This window comes from Hemicordylus capensis, chromosome 2 (assembly GCF_027244095.1).
Source record: "Hemicordylus capensis ecotype Gifberg chromosome 2, rHemCap1.1.pri, whole genome shotgun sequence".
NCBI classification, from domain to species: Eukaryota; Metazoa; Chordata; class Lepidosauria; order Squamata; family Cordylidae; genus Hemicordylus; species Hemicordylus capensis.
The window spans coordinates 170,571,026-170,597,723 of NC_069658.1; the positions used below are offsets into that span (position 1 = coordinate 170,571,026).

Here is a 26,698-nt window from a genome sequence, read left to right on the forward strand (position 1 = left end):
ATGTAAACTTCTGAGGCACAAGTGGGCTAACTTGTGAACCGCCTAATTGATTTGAACCAAATTTGCTACAGATATAGGGACACATAGGGATTCCCAAAGAGTGTGGTGTGTGATGTCATCCACTCCAATTCAAGTTGGCGGCTGTGTGAACATCTGAGGTGTAAACAAGCTCATTTGTGGAATGTCTAACCAATTTAAACCAAATTAGGTAGTTGCAGTGAGTGACACATAGGGACACCTTAACGGTGTAGTTTGTGATGATGTCATCCACCCCAATCCAAGATGGTGGACACATAAACCTTTGAGGCACAAGTGGGCTAACTTGAACTGCCTAACTGATTTGAACCAAATCTGCTACAGCTGTAGGGACACAGGCATAGCTGAATGGATGTGGTGTGTGTCATCCACTCCAATTCAAGGTGGCAGCTGCATGAACATCTGAGGCGCAACAAGATTTGTGAACTGCCTAACCTATGTGAACCAAATTGGGTACAGTTGCTGTGAGTGACACACATAGACACTTCAATGGTGTAGCTTGTAGTGTCATCCACCCTGATCCAAGATGGTGGGTGCATAAACTTTTGAGGCTCAAGTAGACTAACTTGAGGACTGTCTAACTGATTTGAACAAAATTTGGAATAGCTGTAATAAATGACATGCAGGGACACCTCAATGGTGCAGTTTGTAATGACGACATCCACCCCAATCCAAGATGGCAGATGGATAAACATTTGAGGTGCAAGAGATCTAACTTGTGGACCTTGATTTGCACCAAATTTAGTTCAGATGTAGAGACAGTGAAAGGAAAGTAGGCTGATTAGTTCTTACTGGAACAACTTCTTGTGTTTTGCCATAGGAACAGCAAAAAATGTCAGGGCTGGGGAAATCTTCACCTCTCCCACCCCCTCATAGTTCCTTTTATTTTCAAGGAGAATTATCTTGAGAAAAAGGAACCATGATTTCATTCAAATGGTTTAACTCGTGTCTCTGAAGTAGATTGGGCCTATTCTATCACATAAGCCTTAAATGCTTAACAGTAGTGCTGTATGCTGCTGTTTCCGTGACAGTGGCCTCTTCCTTTATTTTACCTCAGAACTGGTAGGCCTCAAGCTCTTATTTGACTTTTACAACCAACTTTCTCATAAGTAGAAAGGGTGCCTACATTCATTGTAAGGGGCAAAGGGCCCAGGACTTAACAGTTGCATGACAGGAAGACATTCAACAGATGCAGCTTCTGCCTTGTCATTCAGTCCTCATGGTAGGTAAAGTTTCATCATTTTCCAGCTCCATCTCTTTTAGAGCTGGAGCTGCATATGTAAGAAAATGAGTGCCTCTTCAAAACAAGGGATAGTAATCTAAAATTCATAAGTATTTATTAGAATGAAGAATCCACCATAGGTGTGGTATTGAAAAGCAGACAATGCAGCTTTTTGGTACATAGTTAACATCTAAAATACTCAAATTCTGACAAGATTCCCCACCACCACCACCACATGCCATTATAAATCCCAGGTCACATTTTTAAAACCTCAGCAATGCTGTCATTAAAGATATTACCACAAGTAAGATTACAGAAACACCACAGTCCCCTTAAGTTGTGACCAAGCGAAAAAGCTGGTTCTTTAGGTAGGTGCACAACTGGTTCATTAAGTCTCTGTTCTGTCCTTCAACCCAATGCATTTCTATTAGAGAATCATCCCCTTCTTTCTTCACAATTAACACACACTTGAAAAGGAACCATTCACTAGAGGAGTTGGCACTCTGTCCAGTTGCAGTAGATTGGTTATCAATGCCAAAGGCTCTGGATTCCTCCTCTTCATGATCAGATTCTTCAAAGCCATCTGAAATAACTACTGGTTGCTCTGCTCTTGTGTTTTCTTCAGTATGTCCTTGGTGGTTTTCCTCTTTAACGGGAGCCACACTATTTAATCCATCAGCCTCTAGTGACTCATGGTCTCGATCAAGTGGCAGGGATCCTCTTTCGGTGGCTCCACTCATGTTTCCTTCATACTCCATAGTTTCATTTGAATGTTTCTGGTCATTTTCTCTCTCTTCTGTGGTTTGCAGGAAGTCTATAGATGCCCGAGGAAGTTCTCGTAGTTGTCTGACTCTATCCCTCTTCTTTCTTCTTAAGTGTATCCAGGAATTTTCCAAAGCTGTTAGAAACAAACTGACTTCATCTTTTCCACAGGGAATATATTTATGCTCTACCTATTGAAGCAAACAAAAACATGGCACTTTAGTGTGATTATTTCAACAAGCAGCATACACATGCCTGTCAAAAAGAAACACATTCAAAGAGTATTTATGCCTACAATACCTTCAGATCACTAAGGATTTTTTTAATCCATGTTGCAACCACTGCTACCCCTTCGACAGCATTCATTCCCATAGATGAAGCTTTACTAGCTAGCAGTTTGGTTGTAGATGCCAAGACGAGGAATGTAATTGGTTTCCGAGATTTTTCTAGTTTTCTTTTCTTAGAAGGAGGTGACTGTAAGAATGCAAAAAACAAGTTGTATAGAATAATTAGAACTCAAAAAATTAATAGGACTTTTGTTAGCATTCATTCAGAATGTCTATAAAAATTGCAGTCTTTGTCCTTGAGACAAAGTGGCTTGTACAGTACTCTGTTTTGCTGCAAAATCACACCCTCTCCATTTCCTCATAAGCAGGAAAGAGGCTCCTTTGGCTTCCCATAAGGACAAAACATTAGACTGTGAAACTGTTTCAATTGCTCCTCAGTGCTATGGCATTTGCTGCCTTGTAAGACTATTGTGTGAGGTGCTGCAAGCCTTATAGGCCCTTCTCAGCTCTTCCCTCTTTTTTGGTCCCCTGTACTGAAAAGTCCAGTTGTTCAGAAGGAAAATACTTTAATATAAAAGCAACAGAGACAACAGTAATCAAAGAGACCTAGTTATAAAGCTCATATCAAACCCTGCTCTCCTGATAAATGCAGGACAAGAACTGCCAGTGGAAACAGAGAGTTAAGCTAAGTCCTGCCTCCAAAGGCCAGTGGGAGGAGTTAGTCTTATTCCCTTTTCCTGAGTGAGAACTTCCAATTTTAACTGATCACCACCTTTGGATTTTTGTAGTTCCACATTTCACTTTGTAAAGTTAGACTCTGCCCCAAGCCAAATTCACAGTTTCTGCTGTATCTTGAGGTACACTTAAGATCTGAGCCCTCATAGGTTCTAAAAAATGTTTGGCCATGTGATCTTGCATACTGTTTGAAATCACTCATTACATTATGTTTACAACATAAGAACAGCCCTGCTGGATCAGCCCCGTGGCCCACCTAGTCCAGCATCCTGTTTCACACAGTGGCCCACCAGAAGCCACTGGAAGCCTACAGGTAGAAGTTGAGGGCATGCTCCCCTGCAACTGGTATTCAGAGGCATCCTGCCTCTGAGGCTAGAGGTGTCCTATAGCCCTCCCAACTAGTAGCCGTTGATAGACCTCTCCTCCATGAAGTTATCCAAGCCCCTCTTAAAACCATCCAGGTTGTTGGCTGTCACCACATCTTGTGGCAGAGAATTCCACAAGTTGATTATGCATTGTGTGCAAAAGTACTTCCATTTGTCGGTCCTAAATTTCGTGGCAATCAATTTCATGGGATGACCCCTGGTTCTAGTGTTATGGGAAAAGGAGAAGACTATCCACTTTCTCTGCACAATGCATGGTTTTATAGACCTCTATCATGTCTCCCCGCAGTCTTTTTTCTAAACTAAAAAGCCCCAGGTGTTGTCTTGCCTCCATAAGAAAGGTGCTCTAGGCACCTGATCATCTTGGTTGCCCTCTTCTGTACCTTTTCCAGTTCTACAATGTCCTTTTTTAGATGTAGTGACCAGAATTGTATGCAGTACTCCAGGTGTGGCCGCACCATAGTTTTGTATAAGGGCGTTATAATATTAGCCGTTTTATTTTCAATCCCCTTCCTAATGATCCCTAGCATGGAATTGGCCTTTTGCACAGCTGCCGCACAGTGGTTATTCGCTTCTCAGTCTCCATCACAGCTTTTAGAAAGCATGTTAAATCCTGGCTTTTTACCCAGGCTTTTATATGATTGTCTCTGCTGCTGCTCTTTGTACTTTATTTTTTTAATGGTTGTGTTAAATTTTTTAATAAGATTTGTTTTATATTTTTAGCTTAATATTTTAATAGTGTTATTTTTACAACCTTGTTTTTCAATTCTGCTATAAACCGCCTTAGGATTGTTTTAATGAAAGACGGTATATACATTTAACAATAAAATAAAATAAATACAATGAATAAATTGAGTCAATATTTTCAGTGAGTGACCCCAAGATCCTGCTCCTGGTCAGTCACCGACAGCTCAGTTCCCAGCAGTGTATACTTGAAGTTGGGGATTTTCGTTCCAATGTGCATCACTTTACACTTGCCAACACTGAAGAGCATTTGCCATTTTGTCGTCTATTCACCACCCAGTCTGGAGAGATTCTTTTGGAGCTCCTCACAATCTGTTTTGGATTTCACTACCCTAAAGAGTTTGGTATCATCTGCAAATTTGGCCACCTCACTGCTTACCCCAACTTCTAGATCATTTATGAATAAATTAAAAAGCACCGGTCCCAATACAGATCCCTGGGAGACCGCACTTCTTACTTCCCTCCATTGTGAAAACTCTCCGTTTATCCCTACCCCCTGTTTCCTATTCTTCAACCAGTTAGCAATCCACACGTGTACTTGTCCCTTTATCCCATGACTGCTGAGTTTCCTCAAGAGTTTTTATGAGCAACTTTGTTGAAAGCTTTTTGGAAGTCCAGGTATACTATGTCAACTGGATCACCTTTATCCACACACTTGTTCACACTCTCAAAGAACTCCAAAGGTTCGTGAAGCAAGATTTACCTTTGCAGAAGCCATGCTGGTTCTCCCCAGCAGGGCCTGTTCTATGTGCTTTACAACTTTATCCTTGAGAATGCTCTCCATCAATTTGCCAGGAACAGACATTAAGCTAACCGGCCTGTAATTTCCTGGATCACCCCTGGATCCCTTTTTGAAAATCACTATCAACTATAGCAATGAAGACATGACTGGTGGAAAATCCACCAATCTGTCATCTTCCAGGTGGTCTGTGGCACCTGTCTTTGGCAGGAAGAATTCCTTGATCTTTTGCTATGGTTGCAAGATCTTTGCCATTTACGAAAGTTTTGTGCTGTTTTATAGATCCACAATCAGAAGTCGGGAAGGAGAGCTTAAATATTCACTCATGTTCACAAGCTGTTTTTTGAAGCCAAAGGGTTTGTGACATAAGCAATTCAAAATGTAGATTCAAGCAAGATTATGAATTGGAGGGGGGACAGTGGTGGGAGGGCAACACACAGTCACTTACTGGTACTTTGACATTTTCATAGAAGCTCCAAGCCAGTGCCCATCTCATAGTGCGACCTTGACAAAATTCAGTGTGTGTAACTTTAGGGACCTATGTGCAGAAAAACATTAAGTAAACGTTATGTCTCTTCAGTGTTGTGAAATTTAATTTATTTAGTAAACTCAACACAGCTTCAGACACATTTGAAACGAGACTACAAAACATCCAATGGAGACATTTTGTGGTTTTCAGTATTGCCATACTTTAGAACACAACAAGCATCTTTCTGCCTAGTTCACCCCCATGAACAATTGCACAGGGGAATAAATTAGATTGAGTTTACATGTGAGCTACAACTTAATAAAACGTAATAAATACTGTTGCAGAATGCTTAAAGAAATACTTACTCCATGGATTCGAAGCTCCTCTTTTAGTGGTGCCAATGTACACTTCTTTCCCAGCATGCAACTGTACCACCTGCAATAATAAAGCAACATTTCATTACCAGACAGTTTAGGAATACAATTCAACTTAAGATAGCAGTTACCTAAGAGAGAGAAAACTCAGGGCACTCTGCTTGGAAGCAACGTTGGAATTGATGCCTTTTTGGAAAAATCAAAATAGGTTAACTACTTTTTGGTACACATAGAATTTAGGGTGCCAATATCAGTCAGTCAGTAAATGTTTTGGACAAATTAAAGGAGGCTAGGCCTGTGAATATCAAGTACATGAAGGAGGAGATACACCAGCCCAACAGCAGCAACTCAACACAAGATTTTATTTTGTTTGTGAGGCTGCTATGCATTTGAGAAGGACAAGGGGGCAGCACCAATCTCAGACTGGTGAACCTCAAAAGGTGCTAAGCAAATTATATTATTTATTTTCAATAAGGAGGAATGGAAGCATGTTGCAGAGACTGAGGACCAGAACATATATAATAGGACCTTTTCTGAGGACCAGAAAACATATACTATTAAGGCACAGAGCTTAATTCATGCCAGAGTTCAAGTGCAGCATCTGTTTTCAACACCAGGGCTCAACACTGAAAAACAGGAAAGATATTGAAATTCTCAGCAAGTACAGAACGCATTTCTCACTCAGTCACTAAAATAAGTCCTCAAGAACTGAAGACTTCCAAATGAGAGTGTTATTTTCAGACAAAGTTCCGTTTCAGCAACTTTTCTACAACTGAAGTGCTAGAAACTTGTGAAAGGATAAGGAGAGAGGGAGATATGGATGCAGAAAGACAGAAGAAGTGAAAGGATAAGAAAAAAAGAAGTTCTAGTAACAACTAATCTGCCTACTTTCCTTTCACTATAATCTTAATTGATAGTTACCATCTTCACAAGTTAGCCCACTTCTGCCTCAAATGTTCATGTGTCTGCCATCTTGAATTTGTGTGGACAACATCATCACAAGCTACGCCACTGAGGTGTCCCTACAACTATAACAAATTTGGTTCAAATTGGTCCAGGCATTGTGAAATTGATAGACACACAAACCTGGGTGATTTCATAAGCTTACTTAAGGAAAGTAAGCTTAAGTAGGAGAAAATGGGAAGTAGCACAAGGGGAGAAAAGTTGCCGAGAAAATACAAGAGAAGGAACTGAATGACGAAGGGGAAGAAAGAAAGAAAAAAGAAGCATAGAAAAGTTGGAGAAGGGAATGATACAAAAACAAAAAATGAAGGGATGTGATAAGTTGTTAATGAAAGAAGCAGATGTAAAAGAAATAAGAGAAAAGGCATAGAGATCATGGTAGGGCTGAGAAAGGGCAGCAGAAGACAGAGGCAGCCTCATCAGGATTGGCTTCAAGCTATGATTGATGCCTGCATGGAGAACCAAAGCAGCTAGGCTGACTGGTTTGGCACCTGTATGTGTGTGATCCACTAAATGTGTGTGTCCCATTAAAGAAAGTGGATAGCTGCATCAGCATGGTTGCAACCCATCTTAAATAAGACAGGCTATGACTTACCATCTTAAGATCATTTCTAAGCTGGTTTCCAGAGCCCAGTGGGCTCATTTAATCTCTCCCCACCCCCCACTATTCCCACTATCTCAGAAGTCTTTTTAGGACTTTAGTACCCAATATAAGACTACCAGAGAGCAAAATTTGATGGAATGTGGGTGGCAATTGCTTCCAACTTGCTCTAAGTTACCACATTAAACTTACAGCAAGTTCAATAAAACAAGAACTGGTGAACACAGACGCCACTCTTCCTCCACCCATGACCTGTTGAGATTAAAATAATTTATTACACAGGCACGGGAGTGCCTGTGTAATGTGGGTGGAGAGGGCAAAGCAGTATTCTATCGTATTATTTCACCTGACCTTCTATGGCTTCTCAAAGCTTTCTGTTTGCACTATTCATGCTAGAAAGGACATTTTAATACCCCTTCAATTCAGAATCACCTGCTGAACAAGTGTGACAGTTTTTATTGAATCTATGGAAAAATGATTCTAAGTTATGAGGAAGCAGAATGCTTTAACTCATGCGCCTGAAGTAAAGAGGAAAACAGACCCATCCACATAGGCTTTGGGCTTCTTAGTTCTGAATGCTTCTATATTGCTTCATTTTACCTCAGACCATGTAGGCCTCAGTGCTCCTGTATGGCTTTTACCACCTTCTAACGTTGTTCTTCATAAGTGTGTGGAGGTCTACCTTGAGTTCCTTAAAAGGGCCAGAAGGCCCAGAACATTTAACAATTGCGTGAGACATTCAACAGGTGTAACTTTAACTGAAGGTGCAAGCAGCACCTGTTGATATTCTGCCTGCACTTCAGCTGCTTGGCAGCCAGAACTTCAATGGGTAGAGTTACCATCTCCAAATGCTGGGGAAAACTTCACTGGCCAAGTTTGTACATGTCATTCAGCTGTTAGAAAACAGCAGGCATGGTGGAAGTAATGCTCACACCATGCCTGCTATATATCCCATTTGTATCAAAATAAGTTATGGCTTGTTTTAAATCTAAGCACTGATGTCTGCCTCTTTATTAGGCCTGGCAATGCTAAAGCAGTATTTTCCACTTTCTTTGTTCTGAATACCCAGTTTGGCACAAATGAGACCCTCTGTTTTAAAAAGCAAGCAAATTAATTTTTTTAAAAAAATCTTTAGTTTACAGGGATAGTTATGGGTGTGGCATCTCCAACTGAGCTTCAAACAATGAGGAAATTTGATGGCCAATTATGTTTATGGCATGAGATCTGACATCCAGTCTGAGATGTTGTACTGTCCTACATACACTGAGGGAAATAAGTATTTGATCCCCTGCTGATTTTGTCCGTTTGCCCTCTGACACAGAAATGACCAGGCTATAATTGGAATGGTAGGTTTATTGTAGCTGTGAGAGACAGAATAACAACAAACAAACCCTCAAAAGCCCAGTGCCCCAAAGTCAGCAATGGATTTGCATTGTAGTGAGGGAAATAAGTATTCGATCCCCTATCAACCAGCAAGATTTCAGGCTCCCAGGTGTCTTTTCACTATATGCAGGTAATGAGCTGAGATGAGGAACACCCTCTGTAAGGGAGTGCTCCTAATCCCAGCTTGTTACAGTACCTGTATAAAAGACACCTGTCCATAGAAGCAAGCAATCACTCAGCTTCCAAACTCACCACCATGCCCAAGACCAAAGAGCTGTCGAAGGATGTCAGGGACAAGGTTGTAGACCTGCACAAGGCTGGACTGGGCTACAAGACTATCGCCAAGCAGCTTGGTGAGAAGGTGACTACAGTTGGCACAATAACTCGCAAATGGAAGAAACACAAAATAACTGTCAATCTCCCTCGGTCTGGGGCTCCATGCAAGATCTCACCTCGTGGAGTTGCAATGATCATGAGAACGGTGACAAAGCATCCCAGAACTACACGGGGGGAACTTGTCAATGATCTCAGGGCAGCTGGAACCATAGTCACCAAGAAAACAATTGGTAACACACTACGCCGTGAAGGACTGAAATCTTGCAGTGCCCGCAAGGTCCCCCTGCTCAAGGCAGCACATGTACAGGCCCGTCTGCAGTTTGCCAATGCACATCTGAATGATCCAGAAGAGAACTGGGCGAAAGTGTTGTGGTCAGATGAGACCAAAATCGAGCTCTTTGGCATCAACTCAACTCGCCGTGTGTGGAGGAGGAGGAATGCTGCCTATGAGCCCGAGAACACCATCCCCACCGTCAAACATGGAGGTGGACACATTATGCTTTGGGGGTGTTTTTCTGCTAAGGGGACAGGACACCGTCACCGCATCGAAGGGATGATGGACAGGACCATGTACCGTCAGATCTTGGGTCAGATCTCCTTCCCTCAGCCAGGGCATTACCGTCAGATCTCCTTCCCTCAGCCAGGGCATTGAGAATGGGTTGTGGATGGGTATTCCAGCATGACAATGACCCAAAACACACAGCCAAGGCAACAAAGGAGTGGCTCAAGAAGAAGCACATGAAGGTCCTGGAGTGGCCCAGCCAGTCTCCAGACCTTAATCCCATAGAAAATCTGTGGAGGGAGCTGAAGGTTCGGGTTGCCAAACATCAGCCTCGAAACCTTTCTGACTTGGAGAGGATCTGCAAGGAGGAGTGGGACAACATTCCTCCTGGGTTGTGTGCAAACCTGGTGGCCAACTACAAGAAACGTCTGACCTCTGTGATTGCCAACAAGGGTTTTGCCACCAAGTACTAAGACATCTTTTGTGAAGGGATCGAATACTTATTTCCCTCACTACAATGCAAATCCATCGCTGACTTTGGGGCACTGGGCTTTTGAGGGTTTGTTTGTTGTTATTCTGTCTCTCACAGCTACAATAAACCTACCATTCCAATTATAGCCTGGTCATTTCTGTGTCAGAGGGCAAACAGACAAAATCAGCAGGGGATCAAATACTTATTTCCTTCACTGTAATCATGGAAACACAATTTGGCTAGACCCTCAATGTTCCAATCTACTTCCTGCATAGGCTGGTAGCAACAGCAAAAACTGGTGATTAGTGTTACAGCAATGTTTAAGAAGAATGTGTGCCTCTGAGCATAAATCATAAATTTCAACTCATAAATTATCATAAATATTAACTCATAAATAAATGAGAGGTGTTACCTCAGCAGGTAACTACTACACTCAGCACAATTAGTAAGAGAGAACCAGGGAAGAGTTGAATATGCTAATGATTAATAAAATAGTGCTTGTCATTTAAAAAAAAATTTAGAATGATTGTTTTGATATTAACTGCTATCTTTTAACTTCCAGGGGCCAGACAGTGGAATCTTTCATTATGCTTCATTTTGTCTCAGTACTGCAAGGCCTCAGCAGTTTCCTGTTTGGCTTTTATAACCTCCAACCGTGTACCTCATAAGGAAGATGGGCTGTTGAATTTCTTGAAAAGGCCAGAGGGCCCAGGTCTTATGCTGGTTGCATGACAGTCAGACATTCAACATAACTTTGCCTAGCATACGAGGGTGCAAGCAGCACCTGTAAACCAAAGGTTTTTTCCTTTAATTGAATAGGCTTTTGGTTGACACGATGTGTTTGAAGTAAGGTTTCCAGCAGATAGGTTCTTGACAAGATAAACATCTCCGTGAAGGAAGAACTTGCTTGTCTGAAATGCTTACCGCAATCTTTTTTTAAGCTGCAGACTATCATGAATTATTCTCTTGACAAATTCTAGCTCTCCCCCTTCAGCCATGATTTCAGTGATCCCTCCTGTGTTGACTGAGCTGGGAGGTGGTCTTCTGGGATTACGGGAATTTACTCCCTAAGGGGAGAAAATAAATCTATTTTCATTGTTAAACTCGATATAGAACAACTGGTTTTCAGGCTACTGTTCCTTGTACTGTCCAATTTCAACCAGATAACTATATTGCAACATCTCTCCTTTGCTCCCTATTATTTAGTCTGCCCTCATCATGGCAACCTGTTTTCCACAACACTACAAAATAAATACAATTCAAATAGAACTAGCCAACCCGCACAGAGCATCTGTGCGCTCTTTGGGACTGGCTGTTCCCCTCTCCCTCCTGCCCCACTCTCCCTCCCCCTCCCTTCTGTCCCACACTCTTGCCCCTCTTCTCCCTCCTGCCCCACTCTCTTGCCCCCTCCCCTCCCTCCCGCCTCACTCTCTCTTGCCCTTCCTCCCCCTCTCTCTCACCCTCCTGCCCCAGTTTCTCCTGCCCTCCCTCCCCTCCCCCTGCTCCTGTCTCCTGCCCTCCCCCTCTGCCCCATCCTCTCTTGCCCTCCCTCCCCCTCCCCCTGCTCCTCTTTCCTGTCCTTCCCCTCTCCCCCCTGCCCCACTCTCTCTTGCCCTCCCTCCTGCCCCACTCTCTTGCCCTCCCCCCACTCTCTTGCCCTCCCCCCTCCCCCATGCTTTCTTGCCCTCCCCCCTGGCCCCACTCCCTATTCCCCTCCCCCACTCTCTCCTCCCCCTGCATTTTTTAAAGCTCTACTTACCGGGGTGCCGCCACTCCTCCTCCCGGGCAGTGAACAGGAAAGTCCTGCCGCCCGGTTCCCTCCCACCCCAGCCTCCCACAGGCTCCTGGCCACAGCAGCCGGTCCCAGCGCTGCCTGGACAAGAGCCGCCTCCACGGCTGGGCCCAGCGCCTCTGCGGCCTGGCCCACTGCTGGGCCAAGTGCCCCCTTCGCGGCCGGGCCCACCATGCCAAGTGCCGCCTCCGTGGCCTGCTGCCGCTGCTTGCAAGTCTCTGTGGCCGGCCTCCTCTCCCCCCACCCCCACCTTCCGCCCCAGTATCCAGGCCCACCACCTCACTGCCTCGGCCGGGCCTGCCAGCTGGGGCCGGGTTCCGGTTCAGCGGCCCACCGCTGGCCTCCGTAACCACCGCTTGCCTCCCCCAGTACTAGCCAGTCCCAGGGCCAGCAGGCCGGCCCGCTGCCGTCATTGACCTGCACCCCAGCCAATCAGATGGCTTGCCGGGATGCACATTCCAGGGCACACCTAGGAGAAATATATAGATAGATAGATTCTTCCTTTCCATCCTCTTAGAGAATATTCTAATTCAAGCTCACCTTCCACCTTGACTACTGCAGCTTTCTTTAGATTTTTCTTGTAACTCTGCAATCCTTATCTCTGTCCAAAACACTGCTAACTGACGCATTCCCCTCTTTCAATGTCTCCTCACCAGCTTCCTGTCCTCCTGCACCCAGAGCAAACTTCTTGTCCTTACAAGAGGTTTCCCCACAGCTATTTCCTACTCTACCATTCTGTATTTAAGCCCCATTAAATCTCCCCACTCACAACTTTTGCTCCTTCAGCCCTCTCAGGTGCTTGAAGGTCTCATGCTCTCCAGTCATTCCTGCTACAGCCCCATTCACCCAAATACTGTCCCAGGATAGCTAGTAAGGATGCCATTCCAACTACCTCCTCAAAACCCATTTTTGTGGGAACATCTTAATATCTAAAACAGGATACACAGATGCCTTATACCAAGTCAGAACTTTGGTCCATCTCACTTAGTAAGGTCTACACTGACTGGCAGTGGCCCTCTGGAATTTCAGGTGGAGGTTTCCCAGCCCTACATGGAGATCCCAAGGACTGAACCAGGACCATCTGCACACAAATGTTGTTCCACTGAGCCACGGTTCTCCCCCTGCACTGAGTATATACATTCTTTTTTACTCTTGTGCCCACCCCATACCTTTCTGTCCGATAGCCTTGCTATGTTACCCTCGCCTTGCCCTTCCATTCCTTCCTTCTATGGCTCCCCTGCTGTCAAAATTTATAGGGCCTGTTCCTTGGCACACGGACTGGTCTTCTTCGCACAAGGATTTCTGTTAAGCCCCATATCTATTAATCAAACTTTGGTTTCACTGGTTAATGTTGGTTATTACTACACTTCAGCAATACACCATCCATCCTAGCTCACATTTTAACACAGAAAGAATGTCTTCAAATCTTAACTTATTTTGAAATATGAAATAAACAGGGTCAGCATAAGCTGCAGAAGAGAGTAACTGTGTACAACGTATTTCTGAAGCACAACAGCTGGTCCCAGCCTCCAGAGTTTAGATGTGGAGAACAGCATCTCATCTTGCTATATAGCAAAGAGAACTGGATGAAAACGAAATATGTGCTTAGTTTCACTCACATCAAGTGTTACTTGATTACCCCAACTGTGTGCCTATAGAACAATACATTATGCTTCAAGTGTTATACATTTCCCTCCCAACAAATAGTCTGCTTAAATACACATGGAAAAGGGTCTATCAGAAGTCAATATACCTTTGCTTCTAGCTGGTTGGCAAAAAAGGGAGGGTTGCACATGCAGAAATCATAAATAACTTCAGACTCCTCTTCTAGGGCTTCCAACAGGAGAGTCTTTTGTGGCACTTTAACCACTGGAAGAAAGTGAAAGGTTGCATGAAGGAAGGAACCACAGATTGACTCATTTTCTCTCAGACCTCTAGAACTTTTTGCAAAGGCAAAGCAAATAACTGCTATACAGGCTACAACCCCAGTGTCTATATAAATTAATACTACCTATATGAAATACCTATATCCCGACCAGCCCTGTGCTAGCATAAATGCTGCTGCACTCGCATAAAAACATGGAGGCCTCATTTTAAAAAAAAAAAAACCTTTCCAAAGCTAATTCTTGTGCTAGCACAATATGTTGCAACTGTTACACAACCTCATACATGTGAAAGCTGCTTGCACATCATCATCATCATCGTTATTATTATTTTATTTTACATTTATATCCTGCTTTTCCTCCAAGGAGCCCAGAGTGGTGTACTACATACTTGAGTTTCTCTTTCACAACAACCCTGTGAAGTAGGTTAGGCTGAGTGAGAAGTGACTGCCCCAAAGTCACCGAGCAAGTCTCATGGCTGAATGGGGATTTGAACTCGGGTCTCCCCAGTCCTAGTCCAGCACTCTAACCACTACACCACGCTGGTTCCATGCATTGGGGGGGGTGGTGGTGCTGCCAGAAGTGGTGCCATTTTGTGGAGCATGAGAACTACAAATAGTCCTTCTGCAAGCATCACTGCCAATGCTGCCTATTATATTTAATTCTATTTCACAACACAAATGAGCCATGTCACTATTGTTAGTGACAACTTCCCAGTGTTGCAGCTGAGATGGAGTTCCGTGACAGTAAAAAGAGTTGCAGTACTGTACAACCAACCCAAAAAGGAACCGAGCCCGATTAGTCAGTCTCATGATCTGTCTTAAGGAAGGGCTGAATAACCATGGATTTGATGCCAATGTGCACCTTGGAAGAGGTAATAATAACTTGAGGAGAGGAGAGCTGGTCTTGTGGTAGCAAGCATGACTTGTCCCCTTAGCTAAGCAGGCTCCACCCTGGTTGCTTGCATTTGAATGGGGGACTAGAAGTGTGAGCACTGTCAGATATTCCCCTCAGGGGACGGAGCCACTCTGGGAAGAGCATCAGAAGGTTTCAAGTTCTCTCCCTGGCATCTCCAAGATAGGGCTGCGAGAGATTCCTGCCTGCACCCTGGGAGAAGCCACTACCAGTCTGTGTAAACAATACTGAGCGAGATGGACCAATGGTCTGGTTCAGTATATGGCAGCTTCCTATGTTCCTAACTTATGCTAGTAGCAGACCCAACGAGTTCCAGGGCACTTCACCAGCCTGGCCAGGAACATGTCCAGCTCACAAGCAGTTGCTCATATGTAACTTCCACATCAGCAGGCAGCAGCACTGCCTCGCCTCCCTCACACTCCAGTTTCAGCAGCAAAGACTGTAATTTTATTGTATCAGAAGTTGCACATTTATCCTCCAGGGACATGTGTGAATGAAGCAAAAATCATTTTCATATAGAAGGGATCTGTGTTCCCTCTAAGGTGTGCGCATGTACATGCGCTCACAAGGGGTTTTTTTTATGTCCGCTCAGTTAAGTTTAGATCCCTCTCAGGGTGAATCAGGAAGGCCCCACTCTGAATGCACGTGCACACACACTGCCTTGATACCGCCACCCAGAACAAAACTCATTCTACACACAGATGAAAAAAATTAGAAGGAACATTGGAATGGATGTCCTAAGCTCTTCCACATGGCACGACTTTTGTACCTCTTCAGACAGATAACACCCTCGTTTATGTCACCTGGTCTCTAATGTTGCCTATGCTTCTCCATGTCCCTGACTTCAATTTTTTTAAAAAATATTTCCACACTTTTCTTCAATGTCATGACTGCCTATCTGGCAGAATTACAGCTAAACTCCTCTTTTGCTTGAGTAGTAATGTTGGACAATTTTCCTGCTGTCACTTGTATTCAGCATTACAAAACAACAACAACACTCCTTTGCCTGTAAAATAGTTGAACAACTACTTTGCTGCATAGGAGTGGGGAAAAGAGGGATAAAAGAATACCTTTTATAAGATCAGATAAGTTGTTTTGCTCCACATTTTTCTTGGCATAGCTGAAACACACATCATCTACTTCTGTTGCAATAAAATACCATCCATTCAAAGTTGCCCCAAGTAATGGGTAAATACAAGATGCACCTGTACCTGCAACACATCACAAGAGGGGAAAAAATATGCTAGTTAAAGAAAAAGGAGCAGCCACAACATATTACTCAGTAATGCATTTTCAAAGGCTATATAGAGCCAGCATGGTGTAGTGGTTAAGAGTGCTGGACTAGGACCGGGGAGACCCGAGTTCAAATCCCCATTCAGCCATAATACTAGCTGGGTGACTCTGGGCCAGTCACTTCTCTCTCAGCCTAACCTACTTCACAGGGTTGTTGTGAAAGAGAAACATATAGATAGATAGATAGATATTTTCCCAGTTAGGCAGTGAATATTACCCAGGTAAAGTATGGTAGAATGGGGCAGGACAATGCCACTCAATATAGGGCTTTTAACGCTGTCCCTCTAGATGATATTGGTAATTCCTTTTTCCCCTCTAGGCTGGCCAAGGATGTGAAGTGCAATCTGGCCGGCCTGTGCCTGGCCCAGTTGGCCAATTGCAATAATTTGTATATTCTTAATGGAGTAGCTAAAGGTGACCGCACAGCAGAATTCACCTATTGGTCAGGGCGAGGTCTGTCTACTATCGATTATTGGCTTATTTCTCACACTATAGCAAATTGGGTGAAACAGTTGACAGTCATGCTGAGACCCAATAGTGATCATCTCCCCCTGATTTTAAAGCTTACTGTACCATCTGGAAGGATTCACCTTGAGGACAACTTTCCTATTGAAACAGGTGGAAACAGGTGGAGTGTGGGTCAGGTGGAATGTTAAGTGGGCACAGTTCAAGCATGAGTTGCTATGGTCTGATAAGATGATGAACACCCGTGAGGAGCTTTTGGGTGCTGCTGTAGGCCCCTGTGTTTTAAATATTTATACCATCTTGATTCAGTCTGTACAGGACCATCTCAGTCAGAACAGGGGTAGGACTCATTCCTTATCCAGGGCTAGATCCAGGAGCTGGTTCAATCGAGACTGTCTGTCTGCTAAAAAGGAATTGATTACTACCTTCAGATTGTTTCAATTGGACCCTCAGAGTGTAACAGCAGCGCGTTTGGTGGTAGCGAAGAGAAAATATAAAAGCCTTCTTAAAGTTAAAAAAGGGAGGCTCTTAGAACTTCATGGAGGGGCTTTATGCAGGCAGTCAAGGGGACAAACTCCACTCTTTTGGCGAATTGTGAATGACCATCCATATGCCCGTCTTCTATGTCTTAACTGTCAGATTCCCATGGCGGCCTGGGTGGCCCACTTTAGAGCCCTTTATGGGTCAGAGGAGTTGTTTCCAGCAATGCTGCTGTTTGATGTCAGCTCTCTCCCTGATTGGCCTCCTGTCACTGTGATCGAGGCTGTGAGTCTTATCAATGGTTTGTAAGTGGGTAAGGCCCCTGGTATTGATAGTATATCTCCTGAAATTATTAAATCTAATGTAGACTGGTGGGCACCAGTCCTTGCTACTCTTTTTACTTATATAGACTCTACTGGCCATATACCTTATGACTGGGGTACTGCAATTATTGTACCCATTTTCAAGAAGGGAGAGAAGAATGTTCCTTCTAATTATCGCCCTATATCCTTGTTAAGTGTTGTGAGCAAGCTCTATGCCAAGCACCTTCTTTGGAAACTGCACGACTGGATGGAAGAGCATGGCATACTGGGTGATGAACAGGCCAGTTTCAGATCAGGGCGTTCAATTACAGACCATGTATTAACCCTTCATCATTTAGTTGATAAATATGGCAGCAAGCCCAGGTCTTTTTTGTATGTTGCGTTTATTGATTTTAAATCGGCTTTCGATTCTATTTCAAGGTCCACCTTATGGGAAAAGCGTGCTCAAACTAAGATTGATAGGCGGCTTCTCTTTTTAATGTGTCACCTACATGAAAATTCCAACATAAGGGTAAGATGTAACCCTAAAGGATCCCTGTCTCAATCAGTTTCTTCTACCAACAAAGGAGTTAGGCAGGGGTGCATCTTAGCACCCTCACTGTTTAATCTTTATGTTAACGATTTAGCAGCCAACTTAATGCATCCTCCAACTATTGCAGGCGTTGGAATTTTACTTCTTCTTTATGCGGATGATGCAGCAATCATGGCTAGATCCCCTGTTGAGCTTAGGAGAGCTCTTAGGCAGCTGGGTTGCTATTGCAGGGATAATCATTTAATTATTAACTACCAGAAGTCTAAGGTCATGGTTTTCGCTAGAAGGCCTAGAGAGACGCACTGGTCCATTGAGGGCCATTGACTCGAGCAGGTCAACATCTACAAGTATCTTGGTGTGATTTTTCATGCCAGTGGGTCTTGGAAGGCCCACATGGACCATGTAGCTCAATTGGCACAAAGGAGTTCTGCTGCCATTTTGAGATTCTTTTGTACCAAGAGTGGTGAGGTTATACCAGCTGCCCTAAGAGAGCCCCTGGTGGCGCAGTGGTAAAACTGCCGCCCTGTAACCAGAAGGTTACAAGTTCGATCCTGACCAGGGGCTCAAGGTTGACTCAGCCTTCCATCCTTCTGAGGTCGGTAAAATGAGTACCCAGAATGTTGGGGGCAATATGCTACATCATTGTAAACTGCTTAGAGAGCTCCGGCTATAGAGCGGTATATAAATGTAAGTGCTATTGCTATTGCTAAGGTTATTTGCAGCCAAATCTAGGAATCAGCTTCTTTATGGTGCCCAACTTGGCCTGTACCCTTCTTATAGGACGTTGGAAGTTGTGCAATCTAAATTAATCAGGGCTGTTCTTAGAGCCCCCAGATGTTCTAACACAGTGCTGAGACTCGAATTGGGAATTCAGAGAATTGAAGCAAGGGCATGGATCTTAATCTTAATTTATTGGCTTAAGATCAATTTTTCCCCTCAAGGCTGGATCTCTCTGGTCCTGGCTGATAGATTTCAGTTATCTTGGATGCAAGCTGTCTAGAATAAAATGTCAGCCCTGGGCCTCTCTCAAGATTACTTTTCCCTCTTAAGTTATGACCACGCTGGACAGGTGTTGAAACAAAGAATTCTGGACACAGAATATCAGAATGACCTTAGTCTTACTTCTGACTATATCAGGAGGAGACTTGATTTTCCTTTTGGAGGTTTGTCTTCTTATTTACAAACCTTAATCTACCCCCGCCATCAAAGGGCTTTTTTCAGGGTGAGACATGATGTACTGCCCTCTGCAGTGCTTTCTGGGAGATTTCTGAAGGTCCCAAGGAGTGACAGACTTTGTCCTTGTGGTCTCGGGGATGTTGAAAATGTACATCATGTTCTGTTGCATTGCTTATTCTACAGGGACATACAACAGACTTTATTAACTCCAATTGTATTATCTTTACCTGGTCGTTCAGAAGAATTTTAAGTTGCTTTTTTGCTTGCAGATAAAATTCCTTCCATTACATATAAGGTGGCTAAGTTCTGCTCTATTACTATTAGGACTCGACAGCAACTAACTTCCTGTCCTGTCTTCTAGATTCTTGGCTCAGTTAGGATGTTGAATAACAGCTATCTTTATATGCAAATAGGATTTGTTCTCCTTCTGATGGTTATTATTGTTATTTTATGTATTCTTTTTATCCACACTTTTCTGTAAAGTTTTAAATTGTATTGCTGATCTTTGATAGTTGATAGTAATAAACGAAACTAAAAACTAAACTAAACAGGTAAGGTATGAAAATCTATTTGGAACATCTGATAGCCTGACAGGCAGGCAGGCTTTTCTTAACCTGAGGCCACACCCACTGATTGAGGGGAGCTTTGGCTAATATCCAGACCAAGAGTTGAGCACAGGGTGAGCTTCTGCTTGTGCACAGAGAGGAGGGACCATTTGTGGCAATCTCCCCAGACTCTGCAGCCACCAGGGCCTTGGGCAAGCCTCAGGGAGAGATCTTTGGGAGGCTCAAATGACTACAGAAGGAAGGGGGCGCTTGTCAAAAGTTGCCCCCCCCCACGTGTGAGTGGGAGCATTCTCTGCACTCAAGCGTATGCTGGCTACCAATACGTTTCCAGGGCAAATACAAGGTGCTGGTTGAAACCTATAAAGCCATAAAGAGTTCAGGTCCAGGATATTTAAGAGAATATCTTCTTCACCATGATCCCCATTGCCCATTGAGATCATCTGGAGAGGTCTGTTTGCAGCTGCCACCAGCCCGCCTGGTGGCTACTCAGGGAGGGGCCTTCTCTGTTGCTGCCCCAAGAATCTGGAATGCGCTCCCTGCTGAAATAAGAGCCTCCCCATCTCTGAAAACTTTTTAAAAGTTGTTGAAGGCTTATCTTTTCACCCAAGCTTTGTAATGTAACTCTTTTAAATTATTTTAAGCTTTTTATTTTGTTTTTTAACTAGTTTTATGTTGTTGTAAACCACCCAGAGATGAAAGTTTGGGGTGGTATACAAATTAAATTTAAAAAACTAATAATACCAGAATGTTATCCAACTATCAAGAGCTCTGTGCTTGCCAGTAGGCTTCAGGAGACAGCAGGTCCTTATCTCATGCCAATGTCTGGATAAGAAGAGATATAATACAAACAGACTTTTGCCATTTGCTGTCTTCAAGACACAGTGCAAATGAGAACTCAGGCAAGGGGATGTCTACTGCTGAGCATCCTTGTTGGAAGGCAAGAGGCACTTGCCCCAGTGAGCAGATTTGCAAAGGCCTGGCAGAGATGAAATATACAAGTGGAGCAGGAGATGCAGGATCACTTCCTGACTTACAGAACTGACACACAAAGACTACTAGCAGATGGACTCTACAGTTTCAGTGAAATGAGTTTGACAACTGAAGACAATCATAAGCATGAGACACACCTATGTCTATTCCCCATATAACAGGAGAACCTTCAGCAGCAGCATTTTGCTGAGCAATCAGATCTTCAACCCAGTGGATATAGTTCAGTCTCAAGGGAACCGTTGGAATAAGCCTTTCTAAGGGGATGTCAATTTGAAGCCCAAAGTCTTCTTTCAGTAGCGTGCACGTCAAGGCTCTCACGGCTTCTGGATCTTTGAAGTTGACACTAAAAGTACAAAATACAATAGAATCATTTGCAAGGTCAGTCAGTCAGTTTTTATTACGGTCTTTGACCAATACCAGTACACCTAAAACAATTATTCAAGATCATTTTGGGGACCTAGGCATTTTAAGAGTATTATCTTGCACTGTTGTTTTTCTTGGTCAGTAGAATTCTATTTTATATATTTATTTTATTTTATTTTAATGTATTGAATATACTGCCCGACTTCAAAGGCTATAGGAGATTCACAAAAACAAAATAAAAAACAAACTGTTAAAACAATTTAAAACATTCAGAGCCTGGCTAAAAAAAAGAGTGTCAACATTTTCTGTTATTTGCTATTATTTCATTTTTATATTTAAGAATGTTTAAATGTTGGTCCGGACCTCTTCTGTGAGCTGCTTTGGAATGTTCAAAGCCAAAAAGTGACATAGAAATATAATTATGAATGCTCCAGTGTGACTTTAACTCACAGCCTCACCTTCAAAACTCACTTCCAACTAAATGTCACTAATAAAAGCTTGCAGCCCTATCAGTATCTAAAAATCTTGTTTCAGATGCAAGATGTCCCATTTTTATATTCTTAATATTTTTCCCTTCAACATCTGCCTTTGTACCAGGAACTGGCGTACAAAGAAATTGGCGTAACTACTATTAGGCAAGGGGAGGCAGCTGCCAAGTCACATGACTATATATTGTGAAGAGTGTGTGTGTGTGTGTGTGTGTGTGTGTGTGTGTGTGTGTGTATGTGTATCAGCGAGGGGCCCATTTTAAAATTTTGTCTCTGGGCCCACTCCAGCCCTGTTACCCCCCTGCAACAAGTACACCTTCACTAATCATATGGTTTATCTCATAATGATTCATGAAGCTTGAATTTCTAGCCCTGTTCAGTGTGATGGAATCCAGGAAAGCTACTCTCAGGTATAGCATCCCTGAGATTACACCCTAGGCCCACCCCCACGTTGACACACTCTGAAACCCTGTCTCCCTCGACCCCCTGCCATTCTCCACAGTTACAGTGATTGTCTCATCAAGCAAATGCTGCATTTGTGGAGAGATGCCTCCTGTGATTGGAGCGCTGGGTGCCCCAACATTCCACATCACAGGAACCATCTCTCCACAAGTACAACGTTAGTCTCTGTAGACATAACCATGGAGAATGGGGTGTGGGCTGGACTTCAGAGTGTTTCAGCATATGGGGTTGAGCTTGTAGGAACACTCTCAGGGACACTGTACACGTTCACTTCACATTCCATAATGAAGAATCAGAGAAGGCTCTCATGGAAGTCGAAAAGAAAAAGTTTATTTCCCCCTTTCCTCGCTCCTGGAACTCTCACATCCTGGCCTGAACAAAGTTTCTGTGAAGAGAAACTCTCCACTTAGGGCAGGTCTGCTCAACTTTGGCCTTCCTGCAGATGCTGGCCTACAACTCCCATAACTCCTGGCTATTGGCCACTATGGCTGGGGATTAGGGAGTTGTAGTCCAAAAACAGCTGGGAGGGCCAAGGTTGAGCAGGTCTGACTTAGAGTCTAGAAACCCATCATATTTTGCTATAGGTCGCACTTGTTTGACTTATTCCCATAAAGATAAAACTGTGATATATTTACGCATGCACGAACTGGTCTTGCAGTAGTGAGCACAAATTGTCCCCTTTGCTTTGCTAAGCAGGGTCTGTCCTGGTTTACATTTGGATGGGTGGCTACATGTAATATTTCCCCTAGGGGATAGGGCCATAACTCAGTGAAAGATAAAAACATAGGAAGCTGTCTTATATTGAGTCAGAAAAAGGGTAGTTCTAGTTAAAAAAAGAAAAAAGCAAGAATCCACAACAGACTAGGAAAAGAAAGGCTTTTGTGGGGGGGGGTAGTTCTAATCCAATGCACCAAAACATATGCAACATTAAAGAAATTTAAAATGAAGCCCTAATCAGCAGGGCGGGCGAGGGAGGAAAAAGCAAAACACAACAGGCCACACAAACAAACACACACTATTCCCCAAAGGCTTTTTAGGGAGGAGAATACCCCAAAATACTAATCCAGTGTCCAAAAAATAAATTTTACCTTTAAGAAAGTGAAATAAACTCCTAATCCCATTTCAAACTGGCTAGACACATTTCAAACTGGCTTTTGGGCGGGCTACAGGGTGGAGACTGCCTTGGTCAGCCTGATGGATTATCTCCAACTGGGAATTGATAGAGGGAGTGTGACTCTGTTGGTCCTTTTGGACCTCTTGGTGGCTTTCAGTACTACTGATCATAGTATCCTTCTGGAGCGTCTGAGGGGATTGGGAGTGGGGGGCACTACTTTGCAGTGTTTCCACTCCTACCTTTCGGGCAGGTTCCAGATGGTGTCTCTGTTGTTCTTCAAAATCTGAACTTCCCTATGGTGTCCCTCAGGGCTCCATATTGTCTCCGATGTTGTTTAACATCTACATGAAACCGCTGGGAGAGACCATCAGGAGATTTAGTTCAAGGTGCTATCAGTATGCTGATGACACCCAAATCTATTTCTCCATGTCAACCTCATCAGGAGAGGGCATAACCTCCCTAAATGCCTGCCTAGAGGCAGTGATGGGCTGGATGAGGTTTAACAAACTGAGACTGAATCCAGATAAGACGGAGGTAAGATTTTGTGGGGTCGAAACTTGGGAGATGAGTTTGACCTGCCTGTTCTGGATGGGGTCACACTTCCCTGGAAGGAACAGGTACGCAGTCTGGGGGTGCTACTGGACACAAAACTCTCCCTGGTGTCCCAGGTTGAGGCAGTGGCCAGAAGTGCCTTCTCTCAGCTTCTGCTGATATGCCAGCTGTGTCCGTTTCTTGAGATAAATGACCTCAGAACAGTGGTACATATGCTGGTAACCTACAGACTGGATTACTGCAATGCGCTCTATGTGGGTCTGCCCTTGTGTGTAGTCCAGAAACTACAGCTGGTTCAGAATGTAGCCCCTCTTCTTCTCTCTCTCTCTCCCTCTCTCTCTCCTTTCTTTTCCCACTTCCTCCCAGCCAGCACAAAAAGGCTGGCTAGGGGAGGGAAAGTCGGGCTTGGGGTGGGGTGGGGGGCTGGGATGGGATGGGGAAAGGCATATGTAAAACGCAAAATGTCAAAAAACATTTTTTAAAAGATTCCCCTACTGGATCTGCCCTTGCTCCCTGGCATCTCCAACTGGGGCTGGGAGAGACTCCAGTCAGCATATACCAGGCCTGCTCAGCCTTGGCCCTCCAGCTGTTCTTGGAATACAACTCCCATAATCCCCAACCACAGTGGCTAATAGTCAGGGATATTGATTGATTGATTGTTAAATTTGTACCTGCCTTTCATTAAGAAAATCCCAAGGCGGATTATGGATGTTACAGACGAACATCTGCAACAGGGCCAAAGGTGAGCAGCCCTGGCATAGACAATACTGAGCTACATGGACCAATGGTCTGACTTGGTATAAGGCAGAATCCTATGTTCTTATTTTTCACTGAGTTATAGCCAGGGGCGTAACTACTATTAGGCAAGTGGAGGTGGCTGCCTGGGGGCCCCCACGCCTCGAGGGGGCCCCCAGAGGCAAGTCACATGACTATATATTGTGAAGTGAAGCATTTTAAAATTTTGTCTCTGGGCCCACTCCAGCCTTGTTACGCCCCTGGTTATAGCCCCTGGCTATATCCCCTACAGGGAATATCATATATAGCCACACCATTCAAATGCAATATGGCAGCTTCCTATGTACGTACCCATTCACCCCACTGCATGCACTACATGCACAGTCCACTGGATTCAATTTAAATTGAACTTTATTCTTAATTTAAACTGCACAAATACATGAAACAGATCTGAATACATATTCTTTCCTCGTTTACTCTCTACTTCCTCTTGTTTGCTTGCTTACCCCTGTAACAGCCTACTACTGGGAACAGATTTTAGCTTCCACATTAATCAGGAGAGGGACCTATTATTCTCTAAAGACTACAATTCCCACCATCCCAAAGCCACAATGGCTTTCAGCAGACAGCCTTTGGCCACTGTGGCTGGATATCATAGGAGCTGTCATCCAGCACCATCTGGTGACTCAAAATTGAGAATCCCTGCTGTAAAACATCATTGCACTGAAATAAAAATGTTTGCTGCATATACAGAATTCTGACCTACCTCACTCTTCCCGACAAACTCATCTGCACGTGTTGCTTAAATTCTGGGTACTTTGATGCCAGATAAGCAAAGTCAGGCGGCTTGTCCTTGTATCTGTTTCTTGCATGCATCGATTTGTTAAGGGCCATCCTGTGGGGCGACTAAGACGAGAGATCAAGACACCGCATCAGCCTTGCAGGTTGCACATTGACTCTACAGCATTTGCCCCTGGGGGAAAATTAGCTTCCCCAAGACTCCTTATGTGTCGTCTTGAATGTTACCAACAAAACGAGGGGAGGGGAAAGGTACAGACAGACCAGAGAGTCCCATGCAAACTCAAGTTCCTCTGCAACCAAAGTTTAAAGCTCGCCATCAGGCCATTCCATTCCCTTAGAGAAGAAACAGTGTAGACTATATCTTTCAAGGGGAGTGTATGCGTATGTGTGTGTGACAGAGAGCACGTAAAAAACAAATACAAACGGCACGATGTACAGAACACACGAACCAGCCCACTCACATGACTGCAATCCAGTACAGAGCATGGGCTCCCCGCCCGGATACAATCCCGTCCTTGCTCCTCTATGACTCCCGTATCGTATTTCCGGCTTCAAAGACGTTACCTTCCCATAGATATATGTCTGATAATTAATAGAGTCACGGAGACTCGCTGTTGCGGGCGGTGCAGGTCCGGAAGATAGGCGCCTGTTTCTTTCCTCCTCCTCATCCAGGCGCGCGGGCGCGGGAAAGAGAGACGAGACTGACAGATGGCAAGAAGAGATTGCAGGACCAGTTTCAGGCAGTAACTGACGTTTCCAGGGAGGGGTGAGTAGTGATGTGCATGGTCCGGAGCAGTCTGGACCAGCACCAAAGGGGAGCCTATCTTTTCGGGCGGGGAGGGCTTGTTTACCCCTCCCGCGCCTCTTTGCCCCCGCCAGTGGCCGTAATTTACTGTAAAATTGGGGCGCTGGAAACCAGCCGCCCCAGCCGCCGCCGCTTCCGCCGCCCCCCCCCCCGCGAGCAAATTAGAGGGGAAAAAGGCTACTGCCTACAAGGAAGGGCTACTGCCGCCCTGCCGCCGCCACCCGCCACCCCCCCACGAGTGCTCACCAAGTTAGAAGACTTTAGAGAGGAGCTCGCGAACAGAGCTCCTCTCTTATCGAAGCCTCCGGCCCAACTGGGGCCTTGGGCGCATGCGCACGCGTGCTAGAGCTCTTCTTCCACTAGAGCTTTTGCCGGAGGCCCGGTCTACCCGCCGGGAGGAAGCCGGGTAGACCGGGCCTCCGATCGCCGGAGGCCCGGTCTACCCGGCTTCCTCCCGGCGGGTAGACCGGGCCTCCGGCAAAAGCTCTAGTGGAAGAAGAGCTCTAGCGCGCGTGCGCACGCGCCCAAGGCCCCAGTTGGGCCGGAGGCTTCGATAAGAGAGGAGCTCTGTTCGGGAGCTCCTCTCTAAAGTCTTCTAACTTGGTGAGCACTCGTGGGGGGGTGGCGGGTGGCGGCGGCAGGGCGGCAGTAGCCCTTCCTTGTAGGCAGTAGCCTTTTTCCCCTCTAATTTGCTCGCGGGGGGGGGGGGTGGCGGAAGCGGCGGCGGCTGGGGCGGCTGGTTTCCAGCGCCCCAATTTTACAGTAAATTACGGCCACTGGCAGGGGCAAAGAGGCGCGGGAGGGGTAAACAAGCCCTCCCCGCCCTTAAAGCAATACCCCCCCACCCGGACCGGACCAACCAGGGCAGAACCGGTCCGGCAGTTCGGCCATTCTATAGAATGGCCGCCGGACCGGTTCGGACACACGCCTAGGGGTGAGGTTGAGTGGGCAGAAG

General features: G+C 44.7%; 2 protein-coding genes across 6 annotated transcripts in view; one reads left to right on the top strand and one right to left on the bottom strand.

The window, feature by feature from the left end:
• CTC1 (CST telomere replication complex component 1) overlaps positions 1-11,111 on the top strand; it is a 58,770-nt gene extending 47,659 nt beyond the window's left edge. For 3 of the 5 annotated variants that reach the window (XM_053298851.1, XM_053298845.1, XM_053298850.1), the window contains exon 23: positions 10,571-11,111. In XM_053298851.1, the coding sequence (XP_053154826.1) occupies positions 10,571-10,740 (170 nt within the window). In that variant the 3' untranslated portion in view covers positions 10,741-11,111. The remainder of the gene's footprint in view (positions 1-10,570) is intronic. The other 2 variants (XM_053298849.1, XM_053298847.1) reach the window with 2 other exon arrangements.
• On the bottom strand, positions 1,349-25,540 carry METTL16 (methyltransferase 16, N6-methyladenosine). The gene is made up of 10 exons (XM_053298852.1): positions 25,400-25,540; positions 24,904-25,043; positions 20,561-20,766; positions 15,669-15,809; positions 13,554-13,669; positions 10,933-11,075; positions 5,743-5,812; positions 5,357-5,446; positions 2,321-2,494; positions 1,349-2,211 (listed from the first exon to the last, which is right to left on the bottom strand). Exons 2-10 carry the CDS (start codon positions 25,029-25,031, stop codon positions 1,591-1,593), a joined length of 1,689 nt encoding a protein of 562 aa, XP_053154827.1. The 5' UTR covers positions 25,032-25,043; positions 25,400-25,540; the 3' UTR covers positions 1,349-1,590.
• Between the last annotated feature and the right edge of the window lie 1,158 nt (positions 25,541-26,698).